The sequence below is a fragment of the Engystomops pustulosus genome, chromosome 6 (genome assembly GCF_040894005.1).
Source record: "Engystomops pustulosus chromosome 6, aEngPut4.maternal, whole genome shotgun sequence".
Classification (NCBI taxonomy): Eukaryota; Metazoa; Chordata; class Amphibia; order Anura; family Leptodactylidae; genus Engystomops; species Engystomops pustulosus.
The window spans coordinates 180,122,050-180,142,069 of NC_092416.1; the positions used below are offsets into that span (position 1 = coordinate 180,122,050).

At 45.5% G+C, this 20,020-nt stretch overlaps 1 protein-coding gene across 2 annotated transcripts in view; it reads right to left on the minus strand.

Annotated features, from left to right (window-relative positions):
- The window catches only part of STX8 (syntaxin 8), a 134,409-nt gene that overhangs the window by 105,478 nt on the left and 8,911 nt on the right, over window positions 1-20,020 (minus strand). For both annotated transcript variants that reach the window (XM_072113726.1, XM_072113727.1), the window contains 4 exons: window positions 19,638-19,732; window positions 19,340-19,450; window positions 11,143-11,270; window positions 9,369-9,461 (listed from right to left, as the gene is read on the minus strand). In XM_072113726.1, coding sequence (XP_071969827.1) covers window positions 9,369-9,461; window positions 11,143-11,270; window positions 19,340-19,450; window positions 19,638-19,732 — 427 coding nt within the window. The remainder of the gene's footprint in view (window positions 1-9,368; window positions 9,462-11,142; window positions 11,271-19,339; window positions 19,451-19,637; window positions 19,733-20,020) is intronic.

The window sequence follows — 20,020 nt, forward strand, 5'->3', positions numbered from 1 at the left end:
GGGTATAATACAGGATGTAACTAAGGATCAGTACAGGATAAGTAATGTCATGTATGTACACAGTGACTGCACCAGCAGCAGAATAGTGAGTGCAGCTCTGGGGTATAATACAGGATGTAACTCAGGATCAGTACAGGATAAGTAATGTCATGTATGTACACAGTGACTGCACCAGCAGCAGAATAGTGAGTGCAGCTCTGGAGTATAATACAGGATGTAACTCAAGATCAGTACAGGATAAGTAATGTCATGTATGTACACAGTGACTGCACCAGCAGCAGAATAGTGAGTGCAGCTCTGGGGTATAATACAGGATGTAACTAAGGATCAGTACAGGATAAGTAATGTCATGTATGTACACAGTGACTGCACCAGCAGCAGAATAGTGAGTGCAGCTCTGGGGTATAATACAGGATGTAACTCAGGATCAGTACAGGATAAGTAATGTCATGTATGTACACAGTGACTGCACCAGCAGAATAGTGAGTGCAGCTCTGGAGTATAATACAGGATGTAACTCAGGATCAGTACAGGATAAGTAATGTCATGTATGTACACAGTGACTGCACCAGCAGAATAGTGAGTGCAGCTCTGGAGTATAATACAGGATGTAACTCAGGATCAGTACAGGATAAGTAATGTCATGTATGTACACAGTGACTGCACCAGCAGAATAGTGAGTGCAGCTCTGGAGTATAATACATGATGTAACTCAGGATCAGTACAGGATAAGTAATGTCATGTATGTACACAGTGACTGCACCAGCAGCAGAATAGTGAGTGCAGCTCTGGAGTATAATACAGAATGTAACTCAGGATCAGTACAGGATAAGTAATGTCATGTATGTACACAGTGACTGCACCAGCAGCAGAATAGTGAGTGCAGCTCTGGGGTATAATACAGGATGTAACTCAGGATCAGTACAGGATAAGTAATGTCATGTATGTACACAGTGACTGCACCAGCAGCAGAATAGTGAGTGTAGCTCTGGAGTATAATACAGGATGTAACTCAGGATCAGTACAGGATAAGTAATGTCATGTATGTACACAGTGACTGCACCAGCAGCAGAATAGGGAGTGCAGCTCTGGAGTATAATACAGGATGTAACTCAGGATCAGTACAGGATAAGTAATGTCATGTATGTACACAGTGACTGCACCAGCAGCAGAATAGTGAGTGCAGCTCTGGGGTATAATACAGGATGTAACTCAGGATCAGTACAGGATAAGTAATGTCATGTATGTACACAGTGACTGCCCCAGCAGCAGAATAGTGAGTGAAGCTCTGGGGTATAATACAGGATGTAACTCAGGATCAGTACAGGATAAGTAATGTCATGTATGTACACAGTGACTGCACCAGCAGCAGCATAGTAAGTGCAGCTCAGGGTTGAAGACGGAAAGTTACATAGTAGAAGGAAAATATTTCAGGAAAATAGTTTGTTAATTTTTATGGTCAAAATCTGAGCGTTTTATATTATCCTCCGCAGCAAAATATCTAAGTATTTCAAGGCAAAATATTAAGGTGGCGTCTGCTTTGACACGTGAGGGTCAGGGTCGTTTTGCACCTCTCAGAGTACACTGGTGGCCTGTCCGCCATGAGATGATGTCAGTGAAATATGGCTGCTCACTCGGCCCTTCTTCCTCACGCTTTATTACTCTCCCAACGACAACCAGACTTTCTCGGGGGGACGTCAGCGAATAATGAGAGATGCAGAACCAGGCCCCTGTCTGATAGAAACCTTTAAAAATGTTCCCATCCAGATGTGAAGCTTTGACCGGCTGGATCTGATGTGGAAATGTGGAGCCAGGTGGCAAGTGTAGCTGGCGGATTCCTCCCTCTAATGCCGAGCCAAGTGGCAACCTTATTAGTGCTGGAGGCATGCGAGGCCCGGGAATGAGGTCCGTACAACACGCCTTTATCTCTCCGTCCCACCCAAAACAATTCGTAGTCTAAGGAATTGTGACCTCGCACGACAAGCCATCAAGACGTCGCGGCCCAAGTTCTCATCGCTGCGCCTATAAAACCTCATCCCAATCGGAAAATAATCCCCTCTTCCTTTGCGTGGTTCGAGAATCGTCATAACCCCCCGGCCAAACATTCTTCTTCGACTATGCCATTCTCTCCGCAGCCTGAACCTTCACTGCCCCCGTCATCACACCAGTGGATTCCCGAACGCCTTGGGCGCGTCTACTGCAACTTTTACCGCTGCTTGACTTGTTTTGGTCCCATGGACCCTGGGAGAAGTTCTGCCAAGTGTTGTGCTATAGGGCAAGAGGGCAGCGTGGCTTGTCTGGAGTCCAAGTTTAACAGTCTACAAAAAGGAAACTAGTAACGAAGTGTCAGGCGTTTACCGTCTGCCGTCACACGAGCAGAAGAGTCATAGGCAATGTAAACACCCTTTAAATCGTTCAGGGGTTGACTACTTTGAATGATCACTTTTCATGGGGCACATTTACTAAGGGTCCGAACGCCGCATTTTCGGGTTTCACAGTACTTTTCCGTTTTGCCCTGAATTGCCCCGGGTTTTTGGCGCACGCGATCGGATTGTGTCGTATGGGTGCTGGCTTGCATGCAACACAAATCAGGGGGCGTGGACTTCGGAGAACCCGACTGATTCGGATAAACCGCGGAATTTATCAGCACTCACATGCACCAGGAAGAAGAAGGTGAACTCCGGCGGACCTGAGGCGGGGGAGCGACAGATGCAGGAAATTGGACGCACGATCTTAGGGAATTGCGGAAGACCCGAATCCTCGTTGGACAACGCACTGCGGGATCGCGACGGGACGGGTAAGTAAATGTGCCCCAATGAGTCGTTCTAAGGCAAGACGATCTATGGTGGAACCTGGGAGTGTGTATTCCGTTCCCCTGCAGCGCCACCGTTGGCAAATTGAAGTATGACACTGTTCTCATTAAAAATCCTGGACAATCATGGTCCTCCATACAAAGAGGGACTCAATGGGAGGAGGGAGGGGGGGGTTGTCAACTTTTTTTTTTTCCCCAGACCCCTGGATGGCAAACATATCCATTTTATCAGTTTCCAAGGTAAATTTTGACCCTTGGATAGGAGTCATATATAAACCCACTATTAGGTTAAATCCTCTATTTGTAGGCGAGGCGTCCTGAATCATAAAAATATCTTTCTTTGTGGTCTGCATGCACAGGAATATTTTGTTTATATACCAATGAGCATTTTGGTGCAGCACTGGCTTAGCTTTTCTTGCCCTAAGAGGACATAGAGCACCAGGGCTTTGGAGTCAGAAAGTCAAACAACCAACTCCTCAATTGTTCTGACTCCAGCACCACCAAAATGGTCACTGACTTAGACTACACGATTCTCACTCCAGAGCCAAGTTCTCAGTTCCATTTTTTCCCTCTGATCTGTAGTGGAGGAGCATGTGCATAAAGAGCAACCTCATTCACCTCCACTAAAAGCCCGGAAAAGGGGTGCATAACCCACTATGACAGGTCACATGCAGTCTGACAAACTTCAAATTGTGTCCCGCACCCTACTGACAGTCATAGTCCAATGGGAGCTTCCATACCTGATAGCAGATCATTGGTGTAAAAGGCAGGGTAGAGGCGAGTACTGCAGAGAAGTCCTCACTGCTCCGCAGTCCTCTCCTGCTGCTCCACTCGGTGTCCTGACTCATGACACTGGTGGTATGCTCCGATGTCAGGACCCAGGAGAGGTAAGTACTTGTCAGCTGTACTGCACCACTCCCAGTTCCTCTCCTGCTCTTGGCACAGTTCTGCTCTGGGTCCTGTTGCTAGGTCATACAACCAGTACAGGGCACAGAGCAGAGCGGCACATGGAGAAGTGAAGAAAATGTAGTGAGGAGAAGAGAGGACTTGTCTGAGGGGGCCTTTAGTATTTGTCTCATCCAGGGTCTCCAGTATTTGTAGTTGTCTACACTGGGGGTCTTCACTGTTATTATATGCTCTGAATGCTGTATTTGTATTCTGGGGTGGTATTCAGTGCTGTATTGTTCATCATTTCTGGGTTGGCATTTTGTGCTGTACTGTGGTTGTTGGTGCATTTAGGGTGCTGGTTACTGATGTGGACCCTTAAAGTTGAGCAGAATGACAATGTGGCCCTTGTTGCACCAATAAATGCCGACCAATCCCTGGCCTAAATCCTTGTATCAAGAAGAGAACCAACTTTTTTTTTTAATAATATACATATATGTCCTTTTTAGCACGACTCCGACGTCACAAACTCCACTCCCCTGCAGGGCACTATGCAGAGATAGAGGCACTGGGGATCAAAAATGGGCAAAAAAAGACCTTTAGGCAACCCCCATAGTATTATTCATGCTGATTCTGTATCATTATATATTGTTTCTCTTTTGTATCATACCCGTGCAGCTGACCATGACGTATTTGATTACAATAGTGTATAACCCCACCCAGCTGTACAGGTCTGTTGTCACGATTAAGGACATTCATTTGTCTGAAACGCGTAAAAAAAGACACATGTTTATCAAGTTCAACCAAGGAAGGGAAGGGATTGGATGAGGAAGGGATTTAGGGGAAACAACCAATGTTATTTAAATGTAAAAAGGCATCTAGACCCCCTCTTGAAGCTCTCTGCTGTCCCTGCTGTGACCTGCGCCTGAGCTTGGCTATTCCACAGATTGATAGTTCTCATAGTAAAAAAGCCCTGTCGTCTCTGGTGATTAAACCTTGTTTTGTCCAGACGGAGACAGTGCCCCCTCGTCTTTTGATTTGATTACATCTGGAACAACTAACCACCATATTTTTTGTATGGACCATTCATATATTTATATAAATTAATCATGTCCCCTCGTAGTCGTCTCTTTTCCAGACTAAATAAATCAAGTTGTTTTAATCTTTCCTCATAACCGAGGCCCTCCATATCCCTTATCAGTGTTGGGGCTCTTCGGTATCCCCTCTCCAGCACCTCCTTTTTATGGACCGGAGCCCAGAACTGAACAGCATACTCCAGGTGAGGCCGAACCAATGCCTTGTACAGGGTAACATCCCAAGAGTCCAGACCTCTTCTGATACATGACAAGATCTTGCTGGCTTTAGAGGCAGCTGATTGACATTGTGCTGTTATTTAATCCATGATCTACTAGTACCCCAGGCGCTTCTCAACAAGTGACTTACAGGCCTATAATTACCTGGTTAAGTTCTAGAGCCCTCTACAAATATTGGCACCACACCCGCCTTACGTCACTTGGCACCGTACCAGTCATTAGGGAATCTCTGAAGATTGTATACAGCGACACAACAGAACTAAGAACTCTGGGGTGTGACCCAACTGGCCAGGAACCTCAAACATATTGTATTTATTTTACTTCACCTACAATGACATGGGTCAGGGTTTAGAAGGACAATAAGCATTTCCCCGAATTTAAGGGAACTGAAAATATAAATTTATATATCTTCTGGAAGAAAGAAATCCTGAAATGGGTTTAAAATGAACATTTACAGGGAATGTGAACTCTGCCCACGCCTCTCTGGACCCATTTCATGTTTATTTGGACTTGAGCTTCTCTGGATGACGTGGACTAGTTCTGGAACGGCACAAGCCTGCGTTGCCCAAGCGTCACATAAACATTTACTAGTGATCATTAAATAGTTGGATGTCGGACGCGACAAAAGCGAATTACAGGCGGTCCCCTACTTAAGGACAGCCAACTTACAGATGACCCCTAGTTAAAGACAGACTCCTCTGCCCACTGTGATGTCTGGTGACCTCTCTGGATGTTACTATAGTCCCAGGCTGCAATGATCGGCTATAAGGTGTCTGTAATGAACCTTTATGGATAATCCTTGGTCCCATTACAGCAAAAAAAATTTTAAAACTCCATTTGTCACAAGGACAAAAAATTTTTTTTTGTCTGGATCATCAATTATAAAGTACACAGTTTCGACTTACATACAAATTCAACTTAAGAACACACCCAAGGAATCTAACTTGTTTATAACCTGGGGACTGTCTGTAGTATTGTTGGCAATTATCAATTTTTATCCAGGTAACGAGGGGCGGCCGGCTAGGTCGGGTTATGGTAGAGGATAGCCACAAAGTTGTGACTCCCAGTGGTCCGAGGGCAAGATGTGCGACTCATTACTGCTCATCTCTGATTGTAGTAGTCCCCTCTAACCTCAGGCATATGATGGAGGTCATGTAGATTGATAGGTCTATTTCATGCACTTCACAGGAGGGGGGCACATTTAGTGGGGGTTGGTTTTTGTCCCCGTCTGTCTGTGACTGTATATTACATACCCGCTGCTATCTATGTACTTCTAGGTGATTATCCTGTCTGGCCTGTAACCGAGCACCGCTTAGTAACCTCACCCCGCTGGCATCTTTGCAACGTCCATCAACTGGAGGGTTTAGTGGGGCCCCAGCGCCGGTTTATTGAATATTCTCTCCCTTCTTTTAGTGTTTGTTTTGTCAGAGCGCGGTTCTCACAAGAGACAAATATTTACATTCAGAGATGTGTCGCTTTTGGCAGGGTTCGAGAAAAGACAAGGAGAAAAAAAAAACAAAAAAGAGAAGAAAAACCTTCCCGTTTTTTTTTTTTCTTACAGCGGGTCGAGGAAATGATTTGTTTTCTTGTCTGCTTGACCCAGCGCAGGACAAAGCACCTTGCAAATATCAGCCACTTGACAAGAAAAGAGCAAGCGGCCAAAGCAATGAGCGGACGACGCGATTCAGGGAAGACGGTGAGAATCTCCACTCTCTGTAAACCAAGGGTTTGTTTGAGAGTGACATCATAGCGATGACATCATACCGACCGTTACATTAACGTGAACTCCTTGGCTTCCATTAGAAACATTTACAATTGCTTTTTGATGGTTTTTTTTGTTTTGCCTTTGTTACATTTACTGTTAATTTACTTTTTTCTGTGGTGTATGGAGATTTTTTTTTTTTTGTATTTTTCTACACTACATATAAGATTTATAATAATAATAATAATAATTCTTTATTTATATAGCCCACACAGGTTACGCAGCACTGCACAGAGCTTGCCAAATTGGTCCCTGTCCCCATGGGGCTCACAATCTAATCAACCTAACAGTATGTTTTTTGGAGTGTGGGAGAAAACCGGAGGACCCGGAAGGAAACCCACGCAAACACAGACATACAAACTATTTGCAGATGTTGCACTGGGTGGGATTCGAACCTAGGACTCCAGCACTACAAAGCAGAAGTATTAATCACTCAGCCACCATGCCGCCCATATTTTAAATTCTTAAGTCATTAAATTTTGGGGTATTTTTTGCAGCTGCACTATAGGAAAAACAAAAAAAGTATATAATCTATTTTATACTTATCACATTTTACAATTTTAATTTGCTGCTCATAGATTGAAAGCTCAAGTGAGCAAGACCCTCAATTAACAGGCAAGCAGCCTGTATTAAATAAGATATCCAAAAGCTTTTTGTAAGTTTTACTCTTCGCCCACCTTTCGTTCATCTATAACATGTGAGGGCTTGTTTCTGTAGGTTTTTGGGGGTAAATAAAAGTTCGTCAATAAATTCTATTAAACCTGAACTGGGAAAAAATGCAATTCTGACACTTTTTTTTTTTGTTGTTTTTAAAGTTTTACAAATATTTTACAGTGTTCATTGGATTAAATTACATTTCAATCCTGGAGACAACAAAGTTGTGCATTATTTTTAAAGTTCTTTTGACTTTATGAGGTGAACACTGCAAAAAAAAAAAAAAGTTTTCATACGACCACATTTCAAGACTCATAATAAATGTATTCAAATGTACATAATATTTTCCCCCTACATGGCTGTGTTTGGGTTTGTTTCTTGCTGGATAAGCTGTAGTTTTTGTTGGTAACAGATGGAAATCATACAAATCATACAATCACCTCTGTCATGTCATGTCAAGACCGCGACATTATCCACAAACTCAATGATCCTTCCTATCCTTGTGTATGATTTGCAACAAAAATTGGGGCACCAACACCACAAGAAGTACCAACATCAGATAGTGATTCCACTCCAAATGAAAACTAAAACCCTAAACACGACACTGTCCATTATCTGAGGAAGGGTGTACAACAAGAAACAGGTATCAAATCGGACATACAACCCAAAATAATTGCCTTTTAGGGCGCTGTCCCACGTTCCATAGAAACGCCGATGCGATCGGACCGCGGACCGCCCTGGTGGGCGCGGTTTTGTCTGCGTCTGCGTTTGCAAACGCAACGTGGGACAGCACCCTCAGTGCTGTCAATAAATTCAGGTTCATTTTTCGTTTTGGAGTTGCATCACTTTCTGGTGTTGATACTTCTTGTTTTTTGTGCAAGCACCCAATTAGTACCCAGGTTTTCTTCCCTTTTTGATAAAATCACTGACTTAATCGGCCCCAATCATCAACCTGTGAACCAACCCAGGAGTTCAGCAGTTAACCCTGAGTAGGTTTAACACTTTCATACAAAGTATCCATCAAGTGAGCCGCCCCCCCCCCCCCCCGCCCCCGTTAAGGGTATTTGGGTTGCATTTCCACCAGTCCGACGTTATCACCTGAGGTGCCGTCCTCTGTTGTGGTTTTCTCTTTTACTATTCTAGTTCAGTTTTGGTTACAGCCTTTTGGCCCTAGTGTTCCCCTGTAATTCATTGCAGTATTGCAGATGAGGGTTTGCATTAGGGAGAAATTTAAAGAACAGTGAGGGTCAGTGGTGTCTGGTGTTCAGGTCAGGGCTAAGGAAGAAAAAAAAAATTGGGGCAATTTGTAATCTTTTGTTTATTTCCATAATAATCCATCTGCTCAACTACCTGAATCTAGTTTTTTTTTGGCCATAACCATTCACTTCCATTTATTCAGACATGTTGTGTTAATTTCCAATATCTCCTTTTCACCAAAGTTTTGTTACATGTGTCTGTTTATTGTTTTCGGACTCTGTAATTATGTAACATAATTGTGCCTTACTGTATCTGAATATCGGGAAGCTAAGTTAGTAGCTGGGCAAGTCCAGTCTTGATGTCTAGTACCCAGCTGGCACATTACACAGACCTGTGATATCAGCCAGCAGGCTCAGCACCCACAATAAGGCATATAGGTTTTTGTAAAGAGTTTGTCAAAGTTTTAGACAATAATGCATTGAATTATATATATAATTCTTATGTCTGAATGTTAGTCCCTTCAGCATGTAGCTCAGTTTCCATATACTCTATATGCTAGGATGAATTAGGATGCATTTTGATGTTTATTGCACGTTATTGAGTAGGAGGAGTGGAGGAAAGGAAAGTGACACTTTAGGACTGCACGTGTGTGTGTCACTTTTCAAGCCCTTGAAGTCACCATGGTGTTACAATGTGATCACTTGCCATTCTCTGCACACATATAAACCGATTCTCTGGTACTCACCGTTTTGTTCATCCAGTTCGTTCCCAATATCGTAACCCATCTGCTTCTGACGGGCGATGATAGACGAGAGGGCGTCCAGACCGGCATCTTGTTCTAGGTGCAAAAATATTATCACAGTGAATTCAATGCATAAAGAATACTGTGCATGAGCTTCATTATGAATTATACTCTGGTCACATACAAAGCTGCGAGGCTGGTTTTCTATTCTCAGATACACAGCTCTCTGCTGCCCCTGGTGGATCAAAGTCTGTAAACAACATGAAGCACTGAAAACCTTGTCCTACAGATGTGTAATAAGCCGATCAACATTGATGGTTTCAGATAACCAACTAATGTGCATGGGTGGCATCATAGATACCCCCCAACGCCAGATGCATCAACCACTTGATCATGTTCTCTGAGAAATAACCAGCTGACGGTGGGGGTCAGACAGCCGCTTTCTCCCACCTCCCATTCACTACACATGCACTTCTGAGTAAGCATGTATGAACTTGGAGTGACTGAACATGGAGCGTCTGTCCGTGCACCATACATAGATCTCAAACGGCAAATAGCAAGATCCTGAACGAAGATTTAGATGTGATTGGAGCAAACATGGATGAGCCGTGCAAGTGGCAAATTACTAAATGCAGCTCTGGATGTGACTGGAGTGTGATTTAACAGCTCGATACAAAATACAAAGTCGGGTAACACTACACACCGGCCCTCACTGAAAAACCTGGTTTATGGTGTGTTAGGGATCGGGCATTGCAGGTTTAGAAATCGTAATATGTGTGATAGCGCGTAAAGGGTTACGACGGATTGGGAAGACGGTGATTCCTTTAGACTTAATCTAGGACATCTCCACGGCTTCCAGACACCACAAAGCCACAGCGGTGTCTCTGTACGGAGGCCCAGATGTGCGCTAATTGCATTTTCTCTGTATTAGAAAACTCTGGGGTCTTATTTTCCCCCTACTTTTCTTAATTAGTGTTCCAGTGCCTCACTTCATGGAAGAAGGGGCTGCGATGGGATCTCAGGAATCCAAGGTTCTGGGGATGAGGAGAGCATAACACGAAATGATTGCTCTCTATCTATCCACAAAACACAATAAAATTCCATGATATAATATATGTAATTTTCCTCTCATCCCTACGGACGCTGCGGACACGGGACCTCCAGCAGCGAGCGGCGCACACTGGACGGCTGGGGATTGCGCAGGCTGTTTTCTAGGAATGTTTTCGCGCTGCCAGAACGTGTAATCTTGTCCATCTGACAGCTTTGTTCTTTGAAATTAGACCCAGAAAAACGTTTGCAACAAATTAGGCCTAATTTTCTGTAATGGTACAGTACGAGCGTTCTTACACAGAACTAATCGTCTGATAATTGATGTGGACAGGACTGAAAACAGGGCGTCAGCGATCGCCACTTCGCCAGGGCTGAGGCCCATTAAGACGGAGAGACTAAAGTGTTCTGGATATGGCATTGACTGGCATTGCTTATGGGTTTAAAGAAATTCCACATGGAATATTACACATGGATATAATCAGCCCCGTCGTATAAGAGGAGGGGGAAATGTTAAATTCTGGACCTGTTTCCCACCAGGGATCTGCATTTCACATGTTCTGGGGAAGGGCAAGAAAAAATGCTGTGGGTGCCACGTGATACCTGGCGATATTTTTATTTTATTAATAAGTTTCCTGCATTATAAGGCAACTAATTAATAAAATAGAACAGTCAGGCAGCTTCCTTATGTGTAAGGGTAACTTTTTAGGACAACTTTGTGCCAGGTTACCTGCTATCATTCTCTGTTGTTGTTGCCTCAGTTCCCCGACCCCAAGATTTCGTGTCTCTTCTGGTTCCTCCAGCACCCAGGGATTGTACTGAGGAGGTCCTGCAGCCCCACCAGTCATCAGACTCGACCTGGTAACAGAAGATGAAAAATGAATGCAACGTTAAATTGACCTTATAGTCTGGAACTTGCTGGTCAGTGTTGGGCAGAGGTCTATTCAAGCACTTGTAGGACTTTTGGGTCACATGACTTTCTGCGGGTCCTAGCATGCTGTGCTTCCCGACTCTGACTGGATACGCATAGGGGTTCTCAGTGAAAGAGATGCAGTTACCATATACCTTGTAGCGACTAGACAAATGCAATGGGTGGAAGTTCGTTCACCTGTGACGCTCTATACGGTGGGATGTGAATATAATATATAGGTCAGTCCTTGCTACTAAAACTTATAGCGGGGTAAAACTCTGTGAAATATCCCGGTTGTTAGTCCACCCAACTAAGAACCCTAAAAGAGCAGAGGCTCCTGCATTGGACCTTGATCTGGAGTCGATAGCACTTGCCCTCTGCTGGACTACCCAGCTGCTGGACTGTCACTATACAATATACATATCTATATTTACCCTACGGAGGAGATTCCCATAAGCTCTGTATTCATACTAGATGCCGAGGAACATTAGAATAATCTTCAAAGTTGATGTTAGAAGGGGCCCCGGCTTGATTTTGATGGTAGATTTCCTTTAAGTAGAGATGACTAACCTGACAAAAACTGTTCCCATGCCCCCTCCATTGTGGTGACTGCACCACACTATGCATTGGCAATCATTTGTTATTATTTTGTAATTAAGTAACGATATAACTGGGCAGTGATAGAATATAAGGAATAGTAACACAATGAAAACTAACGAAACCTCCGACATTCTATTACATGGTGCACAGCGCCATCTCCTGATCAGTTTTAGGAAGTGCAAATCTCCAATGGACGATGATAAAGTGCACATACAGAGGGGGGTAAGGCCTGGTATAATGTGTAAATTAGGGATGTTTAGGCAGATATACATGTGTCTTGAAGCACAGGTCCGTACATGACTGGAGACATCCAGATTGCTAGTAATTATTCTGAAATGAGATATAATAACTTGTCTCCCATTCTTCGCTCTCACCCTACAACTCCAACTTACATACAAATTCAACTTAGGAACAAACCTAAAAAAAAAACCTATCCTAAACATAACCCAGGGACTGTGTGTGTATATAGATCGTTGCACTTGCATATGGCAGTATCGTCTTCTCAGTGCTACCACTCCCTGCATGGTGGGCGACCAGGGATCTGCGACCAATGCAAATCTAAGAACTGGGTGCAATGATATTTTATCCCTAAGACCCATTCAGGGTTCAGAATTGGTTAGGTCGCCGCCAATCATAAAGTTTTGCCACATTCAAGTGACAAGCGACACTTCTAGACAATGGTAATATCTCTGTGACCTCTAACCCTAACCTACACCTCACACAGGTCTACAAGCAAGTTCCACCATATAAAGATTTGTACCACATACTATACACATACAGTACTTACCTGTAGTCTGCCCAATGACAACCAATTTGAAGTTTGCACACAACCTTCCTTGTACACCCAGGACAAGCCTCAGGTTGAATACATACATTGTGTTATCATTATGTTTACACATTTACACAGACAAAACCCAAATTCCCTGGCACTAAAAATGTATGCAACACCCCTGCCAACTTATAGGCAGGCTGTTAGTTGTGAATAGCGCCCTCCTCAGGTCAGGAGCTGTTAGAGGGAGTCATGAACCCTCTAGGAAGTTTCTAGAACTCAAAAATTTTGAATTTGCAGCTGTATATACTGCCTGGTGAGGCAACAGTTAATTGTGTAATGTGATTATCCAATGGTGTTTCTGTAACACAAGCTGGAAGGTGATTGGAGAGGTGCTACCACCTGACCAGGGGAGTATAAAAACCCCTGCTGGGCGAAAGCACATGGTTCAGGCTGTTCAATCAGAGTGAGAGACTCCATCTTGGAGTCAGACTGCAGAGTCAAGAGAACAGCACACCATTAATCCCAGCAACTTCTAGTGCCTCAGGCCGACTGCCTGGCACCCACAGCAAGTCCGGAGACTTAAGCCCAGAACTGCAACTTACACCACTTGGACTCTGAACAAGCCCAACCTGCATCTACTATCAGGCTGTGTGTAACCTTCCTGCGGACCAGCTCTCCATGACCTTTCCAGCATAAAGAATCTGCTGTTATCCGTTTCTGGACATTGCCTGCCGTTCAATAAAGAACTGTAAGTTTGCACAATGTTGCCTCAGTCTGATCCCTGGATACGGCTGTTACCACCACGGGGCTTCCCCATCCATCACCCAGGGATCTATCTTACAGACACTCAGGGGTTGCCCCCGGGAGAACCAGTACATCGGCCTCTCCCTCCATATTTCTTGCACACACACCTGCTGGAGACCTGCCAGGCTGTAGGACGGCCCTCCGGTCCCCATACCCAGCACTGTGACATCAGTGTGCCCTAGGCCGCACTAGCCAGCCACTCAGGTATTCTGGGCCCCGGCAGCGTCAAGGCTCCAAGAAAAGGCTAGGCCCCGTTGGGGGATGTTGCATGTATATAAAACATGTCTGTATACAGTGTGCATCTAAAAACAGAGCCACTTAGACACATTTGGATTGTCAAATTTCATTGCACACGTAGGCCACGTTCACACGCTGCGTTTAGAAATGTGCTGGAAGCCCAGAGGGGAGGATATTGTCCTGATCTGATAAGTGTGTAGAGATAAAATCTTGTCATTGGGAAAGAGCAACCTTGCAAAATACATGTCCGTCATTTCCGATTGCATCAGCAATAGGAAAAAGCTTGAAATGCGTTTCTCAATACAATTCAAACACAAGACTCAGCCTGAGGATATGTGCACATGTCGCGTTCACATTGTATTTGCAACCAGTTAACACTGAGTTTACATTGTATTTATGTAAAAACACGGTGTGAACATGATGTAGACACAATGTAATGTGATGTTAACCTAACGTTATATAAAGGGGGGGGCTGTAATTGCTATGTGAAGTAATGTAAACAGAAGACAAATCCCCGAGTCTTTGGACCCTTCATCAGCCGTCATTCAGATCCTACTACTGTATGTACACATGAAAGAGAAATCTCCGTGAAGCTCAGACCTGTAATCCGCTATCCTAACACCGGATGAGTGATTGTTCTGGAATGAATTACTTTGAACTCCGACTCATTAAAAAAAAAAAAAAAATTCCATGAAAACTCCTTTCTTTTTCTATCACCCCCTTTTATACTGATGCGGAGACGTAGCCCGGTTATCTCTGCTGGATAGTGTAATCTCCCTGACATGTTTGCTAAGCGCTTTCCATAACTTCCTCCTCCGTGTCCTGTGATCGGTCCGGCTCAGCTATTTTGCTGGTGTGAAGATTAAAGATTATCCAATTAGCCACCCACTGCCTAATCGCCTAAACCCCTGAAATCATGGCTGTGCGCTGGACTGTGCGCACCCTCCTGAGTGCACCAGCAGATTTAACTAATTATCACACAAGCAGGATGGTGTGTATAGGCACAGGGGGTTGCATCCTTGGTCTATCCAGTGCTGCAACGACAAAGAGACATTGTTTTACCCCAAAACAGTCTATTGCACTGTATCTGATGCCACTAGCAGCAAAAACACATTATAATTTGTACAAAGCCTGATAAGTTCATGGGAATCACTAAATAGTATGCCAATAGATCAGCTATAACATCGGGACCGAGGCAGTGTAGTCACGGAGAGGTCAAAGCGCCCATGCTGCCCCCTGACCACTGCTGGCTATGATAGAAAGGTGTCAGGACACACAGGACATGGCAGCTCGCTGTGTATGGGGGGTGTAGTTACAGAGGGGTGAGAGCACCCATGCTGACCCCTGACCACTGCTGGCTATGATAGAAAGGTGTCAGGACACACAGGACATGACAGCTCGCTGTGTATGGGGGTGTAGTCACAGAGGGTTCAGAGCGCCCATGCTGACCCCTGACCACTGCTGGCTATGATAGAAAGGTGTCAGGACACACAGGACATGGCAGCTCGCTGTGTATGGGAGGTGTAGTCACAGAGGGGTCAGAGCGCCCATGCTGACCCCTGACCACTGCTGGCTATGATAGAAAGGTGTCAGGACACACAGGACATGACAGCTCGCTGTGTATGGGGGGTGTAGTCACAGAGGGGTCAGAGCGCCCATGCTGACCCCTGACCACTGCTGGCTATGATAGAAAGGTGTCAGGACACACAGGACATGGCAGCTTGCTGTGTATGGGAGGGTGTAGTCACAGAGAGGTCAGAGCGCCCATGCTGACCCCTGACCACTGCTGGCTATGATAGAAAGGTGTCAGGACACACAGGACATGGCAGCTCACTGTGCATGGGGGATGTAGTCACAGAGAGGTCAGAGCGCCCATGCTGACCCCTGACCACTGCTGGCTATGATAGAAAGGTGTCAGGACACACAGGACATGGCAGCTCGCTGTGTATGGGGGATGTAGTCACAGAGAGGTCAGAGCGCCCATGCTGACCCCTGACCACTGCTGGCTATGATAGAAAGGTGTCAGGACACACAGGACATGGCAGCTCACTGTGCATGGGGGATGTAGTCACAGAGAGGTCAGAGCGCCCATGCTGACCCCTGACCACTGCTGGCTATGATAGAAAGGTGTCAGGACACACAGGACATGGCAGTTCCCTGTGTATGGGGGGTGTAGTCACAGAGGGGTCAGAGCGCCCATGCTGCCCCCTGACCACTGCTGGCTATGATAGAAAGGTGTCAGGACACACAGGACATGGCAGCTCGCTGTGTATGGGGGGTGTAGTCACAGAGGGGTCAGAGCGCCCATGCTGACCCCTGACCACTGCTGGCTATGATAGAAAGGTGTCAGGACACACAGGACATGACAGCTCGCTGTGTATGGGGGGTGTAGTCACAGAGGGGTCAGAGCGCCCATGCTGACCCCTGACCACTGCTGGCTATGATAGAAAGGTGTCAGGACACACAGGACATGGCAGCTTGCTGTGTATGGGAGGGTGTAGTCACAGAGAGGTCAGAGCGCCCATGCTGACCCCTGACCACTGCTGGCTATGATAGAAAGGTGTCAGGACACACAGGACATGGCAGCTCACTGTGCATGGGGGATGTAGTCACAGAGAGGTCAGAGCGCCCATGCTGACCCCTGACCACTGCTGGCTATGATAGAAAGGTGTCAGGACACACAGGACATGGCAGCTCACTGTGCATGGGGGATGTAGTCACAGAGAGGTCAGAGCGCCCATGCTGACCCCTGACCACTGCTGGCTATGATAGAAAGGTGTCAGGACACACAGGACATGGCAGTTCCCTGTGTATGGGGGGTGTAGTCACAGAGGGGTCAGAGCGCCCATGCTGCCCCCTGACCACTGCTGGCTATGATAGAAAGGTGTCAGGACACACAGAACATGGCAGCTCGCTGTGTATGGGGGTGTAGTCACAGAGGGGTCAGAGCACCCATGCTGACCCCTGACCACTGCTGGCTATGATAGAAAGGTGTCAGGACACACAGGACATGGCAGCTCGCTGTGTATGGGGGTGTAGTCACAGAGGGGTCAGAGCGCCCATGCTGACCCCTGACCACTGCTGGCTATGATAGAAAGGTGTCAGGACACAGGACATGGCAGCTGGCTGTGTATGGGGGGTGTAGTCACAGAGAGGTCAGAGCGCCCATGCTGACCCCTGACCACTGCTGGCTATGATAGAAAGGTGTCAGGACACACAGGACATGGCAGCTCACTGTGTATGGGGTGGTGTAGTCACAGAGGGGTCAGAGCACCCATGCTGACCCCTGACCACTGCTGGCTATGATAGAAAGGTGTCAGGACACACAGGATATGGCAGCTCGCTGTGTATGGGGGGTGTAGTCACAGAGGGGTCAGAGCGCCCATGCTGACCCCTGACCACTGCTGGCTATGATAGAAAGGTGTCAGGACACACAGGACATGGCAGCCCAAGTCGGGGTTAAAGATTTTCTGCTGTGTTATTCCAGACTTAAAAGGAGTTACAAATATAGAATAACAAAAGAATGCAGCAGCGGTGCAGCTATTTTAAACAGTTTGTGGGGTAAAATGTAGGGTTTCATGTTGATAGAAATGTTTCTGATAACACGTTCCGTCCTCTTGCAGATTCGGCAGTAACCAGTGCCATGTTCTACCTGGCGGAACGTGACATTTCCTTAGGAAAATAAATATTTTGACTAGCACAACCCAGGACACTTGTTCATTGTCTGACCGGGAGTCACTGAGTTATGACCAAATATAAACTTTGATTAATTTCCCTAATTTCTTCAGAAAAGAAGATGTGGGTATTGGGACCAGACCCTTCATATGATCAGCAGAGCAGTAAGCGGAACGTAGAACGTCACAGGGAGGAATGAGGGGGGTGACGGAAACTGTCAGCTCGAGGAATGAGGGATGATGGACACGGAGTGAAGGGCCGGAACACGAGTCACAACGTTCTGGCTGTTAAGTAAGAAGAAAGGGCAGATTGATCGCTCTGGTACCTCTGCCCCTGTGCCCTGTTCAAACTGGTGGCCATAATGGTTTAAATTAGACTGTCAGATGGTGGACCCATGCTGTGTAAGAGCAGACCCCTGCAGGAAAGCCAACTGGAAGAGGGGAGTATAAAGACACAATAATGACATATTCATACATAAAGTGTGTGCATATACAGCTACCTGGGTAGAAGGGTTTATATGCATTATATATTCTATTATAACTATATATAGTAAGGATGAATTCACATGCTGCAGATCTGCAGAGGGTATGCTGCAGGAGACCTGATCCTCATGTAAAAGTAGAACGTCCGCTGCGGGAGACCTGATCCTTAAATACACATAGATATGATGCATGAGAGTGAGGATATGCTGCGGGAGACCTGATCCTTATATACACATAGAAAGGCTATACGAGAGTGTGGGTATGCTGCAGGAGACCTGATCCTCATGTACACATAGATATGATGCATGAGAGTGAGGGTATGCTGCAGGAGACCTGATCCTTATGTACACATAGATATGATGCATGAGAGTGAGGGTATGCTGCAGGAGATCTGATCCTCATGTACACATAGAAAGGCTATACGAGAGTGTGGGTATGCTGCAGGAGACTTGATCCTCATGTACACATAGATATGATGCATGAGAGTGAGGGTATGCTGCAGGAGACCTGATCCTTATGTACACATAGAAATGCTACATAAGAGTGAGGGTATGCTGCAGGAGACCTGATCCTCATGTACACATAGATATGATACATAAGAGTGAGGGTATGCTGCAGGAGACCTGATCCTTATGTACACATAGTAAGGCTGCATGAGAGAGTGGGTATGCTGCAGGAGACCTGATCCTCATGTACACATAGTAAGGCTACATAAGAGTGAGGGTATGCTGCAGGAGACCTGATTTCTTGAAGGTTGGAGACAAATTTTAGCTACTAAGTATATGTATATGTATATATTAACATCCTGAAGATTTGTCATAGAAATTGCATAATACCCACATGCACGCTGCTGAAACAGCTCTGGATGTATGGAGGAGATAAGCAGTGCTAGAAGCTTATCTTATCTACCAAAAATAAATGGTGTCTACAGCCGTCATTCCTAACATTCCTAACACTGGAAATCTACATCAACTGCAAGACCACAGCTTATGGATTATACACACAGTCCTCCAACTCAGCGTAATGACATCATCAGTAAGCGACCTAGTGGAGAAAGCTGACAATCCTGTATAAAAATCCTGAAATTCTGGATCATATTGACTCAAAAATTTCCACTTTTTTAACACCATTATAGTACTGATAGCCCATCCTTGGGATAGATCATCAATGCTATACTGGAGGGGGGCCAACTCAGCAGCACCATAGCATTCGGAGTGGGCATTATGGTCTCTTCATTGCTACACGCTGTGATATAGTAGCAGCAGGGCTGTGTGTAGGAGCTGCAGTGCCGCTACTATATGTGCTGGATATAGGAAGCACCATGGCCGCTTTACAGGTGCAGAGGACGTGACCCCATCCATCTATTTCTAATGCCCCATCCAGGGCATCGATATTAAAATAATTATGAATTAATATGACCCTTGCCCCTGGTCACAGAATCACTCACCTTATGACGTCGGGTTCGGCGCCTTCACTCTTAAAAGAGATGTGTAGTTGTCGCTCTTTGGTGAGGAGCTCGTCCACTTGGTTCTGTCTGCGGTCTCCTTCCAGCTGTGTGCTATATGGGATCTGGGTTAAGACCATAAATCAGCACCTTATAGGAAGGTAATGGACTGCAAGGGCTTGAATCCTGGCACCCAATGGATCCCAATGTGCAGAGCTGCAGTGCACAATGCAAGTGCCATTCCTTAGATATACATTGTATTAGATACATTGTATTAGATACAATGATTTGTGAAGGATACATCTGACGCGTGGAGACGGAGCGAAGCAAGGATTCCCGCAATTGTCCAATGTTCTCATCCAACCTCTTCATGAGAGACCTCACAGTCACATTTATCTGCAGAGAATATTCACAGGTCAGACCAAGCATAGATTATACAGTATAGGGTGTGATAAGGCGTATCTAATCCAACCCTGTGTGATACTGTGCTCCTGATCATGTATCTAATCCTATCCTGTGTGATACTGTCTGCTGAGCTGTGTATCTAATCCTATCCTGTGTGATACTGACTGCTGAGCTGTGTATCTAATCCTATCCTGTGTGATACTGTCTGCTGAGCTCTGTATCTAATCCTATCCTGTGTGATACTGTCTGCTGAGCTGTGTATCTAATCCTATCCTGTGT